The 4,717-nt window shown below is 63.9% G+C and overlaps 1 gene segment (V, D, J or C); it reads left to right on the forward strand.

Annotated features, from left to right (window-relative positions):
* The first annotated feature begins 933 nt into the window (after nucleotides 1-933).
* LOC102475885 (Ig mu chain C region membrane-bound form-like) overlaps nucleotides 934-4,717 on the forward strand; it is a 7,123-nt gene continuing 3,339 nt past the window's right edge. Inside the window, 4 exon segments of the C gene segment in view lie at nucleotides 934-990; nucleotides 3,256-3,567; nucleotides 3,646-3,984; nucleotides 4,197-4,511. Of these exon segments, the coding sequence occupies nucleotides 978-990; nucleotides 3,256-3,567; nucleotides 3,646-3,984; nucleotides 4,197-4,511 (979 nt within the window).

Raw genomic sequence — 4,717 nt, forward strand, 5'->3', positions numbered from 1 at the left:
GCCGCCCCCGCCCCCGGGATGAAAGGGGGGCCCCCTGCCACTCCCGATCACCCTCCTTCACAAGTTTGTATTGCTGTTTTATTTCTACTTGAAGAAGAGTTGGTCTTCATTGTTGGGTGACGAGAAGAGACTTGCTTGCATGAGACTTTGCGTCCCTAAAGGACTCAAGGGAAAAGTGTCCCGAGCAGCCCTTAGGCCTGTTCCCGGCTGACGCTGACTCTCGCTGGCCACCCGAGCCACAGCGCAGCCCAGACTCCGGGTGCAGGTGACCCTGAGAGTAACCTGTGCCTGTGAACGCTTCGTAGTCGGGGTAACCAGGGAGCTTCAGCGGCAGGTGCAGATGAAGGTTTCTTGGATGTTTTTTATGGCGATTTTTATCTGGGGGAGTTAAAAGCCCAGAGCTGATGTTATGCCTAGAATTCGGGCTAGGAGATTGTCCAGGACAAAGGAGCCTCGTTCCTCTCTGAGGAGAGACGCTACCAGTTCTCGAGAAGAGACTCGGGTTTTACTGCAACTTCGCTACCAAACTGTTAAGGCCTGAAGGCGTTTCAGTTAGTTTGAAGTTCCCAGGAAACATCGTGCCCAGGAGTCGCAGGGCACTGATCGGAGCTGCTTTGGTGCCGACAGCGGGTGGCGCTCAGGTGGGATCAGGGACGTGGAAAACAGGCGGCAAGGCTGGGACACGGCGGCCAGCCAGGCTGTGCAGGCACCTGTGAGATGAGGCAGCAGCACTCATGGGCTGGCCCTTTCTGGCCACTGCTACCCACCTGGGATTTCACAGTAGGCTAAGCTGGCCTAAGCTGAGCTGGGCCTGGGTGAGCTGAGCTGAGCTGAGTTGGACTGTGCTGTCCCGGGGTGAGCCAAGCTGAGCTGAGCTGAGTTGGACTGTCCTGGGTCGAGGTGAGCCAAGCTGAGCTGAGCTGAGTTTAGCAGTGCTGGGCGGAGGTGAGCTGAGCTGAGCTGAGCTGAGTTGGACTATGCTGGGCCGGGGTGAGCTGAGCTAAGCTGAGCTGAGCTGAGTTAAGCAGTGCCAGGCGGGGGTGAGAGGAGCTGAGCTGAGCTGAGCTGAGCTGAGTTGGCTGAGTTGGACTGTGCTGGGTCCGGGTGAGCTGAGCTGGGCTGAGCTGAGCTGAGCTGAGCTGGGCTGGGCTGGGCTGGGCTGTCCTGGGCTATACTGAGCTGAGCTGGGCAGAGCTGAGATGGGTTAAGCAGTGCTGGCCCGGGGTGAGCTGATCTGAGCTGAGTTGGACTGTGCAGGGCCGAGGTGAGCCCAGCTGAGCTGAGCTGAGTTAAGCAGTGCCGGGCGGAGGTGAGAGCTGAGCTGAGCTGAGCTGAGCTCAGTCAGACTGTGCTGGGCCCGGGTGAGCTGAGCTGGGCTGAGCTGAGCTGAGCTGAGCTCAGTCAGACTGTGCTGGGCCCGGGTGAGCTGAGCTGGGCTGAGCTGAGCTGAGCTGAGCTCAGTCAGACTGTGCTGGGCCCGGGTGAGCTGAGCTGGGCTGAGCTGAGCTGAGCTGAGCTCAGTCAGACTGTGCTGGGCCCGGGTGAGCTGAGCTGGGCTGAGCTGGGTTGAGCTGAGCTGAGCTGTGCTGAGCTGGGCTGAGCTGGCCTGAGCTGGGCTGAGCTGAGCTGAGCTGAGCTGAGCTGAGCTGAGCTGAGCTGAGCTGAGCTGAGCTGAGCTGAGCTGAGCTGAGCTGAGCTGAGCTGAGCTGAGCTGAGCTGAGCTGAGCTGAGCTGAGCTGAGCTGAGCTGAGCTGAGCTGAGCTGAGCTGAGCTGAGCTGAGCTGAGCTGAGCTGAGCTGAGCTGAGCTGAGCTGAGCTGAGCTGAGCTGAGCTGAGCTGAGCTGAGCTGAGCTGAGCTGAGCTGAGCTGAGCTGAGCTGAGCTGAGCTGAGCTGAGCTGAGCTGAGCTGAGCTGAGCTGAGCTGAGCTGAGCTGAGCTGAGCTGAGCTGAGCTGAGCTGAGCTGAGCTGAGCTGAGCTGAGCTGAGCTGAGCTGAGCTGAGCTGAGCTGAGCTGAGCTGAGCTGAGCTGAGCTGAGCTGAGCTGAGCTGAGCTGAGCTGAGCTGAGCTGAGCTGAGCTGAGCTGAGCTGAGCTGAGCTGAGCTGAGCTGAGCTGAGCTGAGCTGAGCTGAGCTGAGCTGAGCTGAGCTGAGCTGAGCTGAGCTGAGCTGAGCTGAGCTGAGCTGAGCTGAGCTGAGCTGAGCTGAGCTGAGCTGAGCTGAGCTGAGCTGAGCTGAGCTGAGCTGAGCTGAGCTGAGCTGAGCTGAGCTGGGCTGGGCTGAGCTGGGCTGGGCAGAGCTGGCCTGAGCTTCCCTGAGCTGGGCGGACCTGGCCTGGGCTGTGTGGAGCTGAGCTGGGCTGAGCTGGGCGGAGCTGGCCTGAGCTGGACTGAGCTGGGCGGGGCTGGCCTGAGCTGGGCTAAGCTGGCCTGGGCTCTGTGGAGCTGAGCTGGGGTGGACTGAGTTGTGCTGTGTTTGGCTGGGCTGCCTTGAGCTGAGCTGGGCTGAGCTGGGCTGGGCAGAGCTGGCCTGAGCTTCCCTGAGCTGGGCAGACCTGGCCTGGGCTGTGTGGAGCTGAGGTGGGCTGTGCTGAGCTGGGTTGAGCTGGCCTAAGCTGGCCTGAACTGGGCTGAGCTGGCCTGTGCTCTTTGGAGCTGAGCTGGGGTGGGCTGAGTTGTGCTTGGGCTGTGTGGAGCTGAGCTGGGATGGACTGAGCTCTGCTGTGTTTGGCTGGGCTGCCTTGAGCTGGCCTGAGCTGGCCGGAGCTGGCCTGAGTTGGTCTGGGCTGGGCTCTAGCCTTGAGCTGGCCTGAGCTGGCCCGAGCTGGCCTGAGTTGGTCTGGGCTGGGCTCTTACCCACTGGCAGCTGCTCTCTGTGGCTCTAGGACTCCGTCCTGGTACAGACCTGGGCCCCGGCTCCCTGCACTCTCTCATGGGAAGCTCTGCATCCCTGGTGTGCCCAGGGGAGACACTGTGGGTTCTAGAGAGCAGAAGAGCCAGGCCCGGCTCCTGTGGCAGGCCCCCACTCTGCTTTCTGGGCATCCAAGGCTGTCTCCTTAAGCCTCCAGCTCTAAGCCAGACCCCAGGCCCCCAGGCCTCCCAGCACACTGGTATCCAGGCCTGATGGTCCTGGAAGCCTGAGGACGCTCAGCCCTGGAGGGCAGCCACCACGGGGTTGGGGCGGACCATGCAGAGCACACTGTCTCCGACCGTGGGCGCGAGGGGACAGCGTCTGACCTCCCTGTTCTTCGGTCCTCAGCAAACCCGTCGCCCCCACACGTGTACCCGCTGGTGTCCTGTGAGGACGCCCTGTCCGAGGGGAGCCCGGTGGCCCTGGGCTGCCTCGCGCGGGACTTCCTGCCCAGCTCCATCACCTTCTCCTGGAAGTACAAGAACACCTCCGACGTCAGCAACGTCAAGACCTTCCCACCGGTGCTGAGAGAGGGCACGTACACGGCCACCTCGCAGGTGCTGCTGGCCTCGGCGGACGCCCTCCAGGGAGCAGACGACTACCTGGTGTGCAAAGTCCAGTACCCCAGCGGCAACACGGACGTGAACGTGTCCATTCCACGTGAGCACAGGCCATGTGGGCGGGGGGCGCCTGGGAAGGGGCGGGCAGGGCCGCTGACACCTCGTCCCCTCACTCCAGCCTCCGTGGAGCTGCCCCCCACGGTCAGCGTGTTCGTCCCGCCCCGCGATGCCTTCTCCGGCTCCGGCCAGCGCAAGTCCAAGCTCATCTGCCAGGCCACGGGTTTCAGCCCCAGGAAGGTCTCCGTGTCCTGGCTGCGTGAGGGCAAGGTGGTGCAGGCTGACAGCCCCGCTGACCGGGTGGAGGCTGAGGCCCAGGGCTCCGGGCCGCAGACCTTCAGGGTCAGCAGCTCTCTGACCGTCACCGAGAACGACTGGCTCAGCCAGACGGTGTTCACCTGCCGCGTGGATCACAGAGGGAAGGCCTACCAGAAGAGCGTGTCCTCCGTGTGCAGCACAAGTGAGTGCCCTCCGGCCCAGGGCGGCCCCCACCCACGGGAGTCCGGCCAGGTCTGGCCAAGGAGGGGAGAGAGGCAGGGGGCCGGGGCCCAGCGCCCAGCAGCCCCCGCGGCAGGACCCCTGGGCTCAGCCACGGGGACTGCGCTCAGTGAGGGGAGGCTGCTCCGCCAAGGGCAGTCTGACAGCCCCACACCCACCCTCTCTCCACTCCAGACCTGCCCTTGACCATCCGCCTGTTCGCCATCGCCCCCTCCTTTGCCGACACCTTCCTCACCAAGTCAGCCAAGCTGTCCTGCCGGGTCACCAACCTGGTCAGCAACGACAGCCTGAATATCTCCTGGACCCGCCAGAACGGCGAGCCTCTGAGCACCCACACGGTCTCCGAGAGCCTCCCCAATGACACCGTCAGCGCCCTGGGGGAGACCAGCGTCTGCGTGGACGACTGGGAGTCTGGGGAGACGTTCACGTGTACCGTCACCCACCCGGACCTGCCCTCGCCGCTCAAGCAGTCCATCGCCAAGCCCAAGAGTAGGCGGAGCCGCTGCCCTCTCCCCGTTCCCCGTTCCCCGCTCCCAGGGACCCTCCCACAGGCCTCGGGGTGGGAGGCCCAGGGTGCGTGGTGGAGAGTCTGTCCATCCGTCCATCCGTCGGCCTGGGTGACTGAGGCGAAGGGGCTGCCCGCTCCAGCCGCCCCTCCCGGGCCTTCCCTGCGCTCACCACCCTCCTTCTGCCCC

The sequence above is a fragment of the Tupaia chinensis genome, unplaced genomic scaffold (assembly GCF_000334495.1).
Source record: "Tupaia chinensis unplaced genomic scaffold, TupChi_1.0 Scaffold143596_1, whole genome shotgun sequence".
NCBI classification, from domain to species: Eukaryota; Metazoa; Chordata; class Mammalia; order Scandentia; family Tupaiidae; genus Tupaia; species Tupaia belangeri.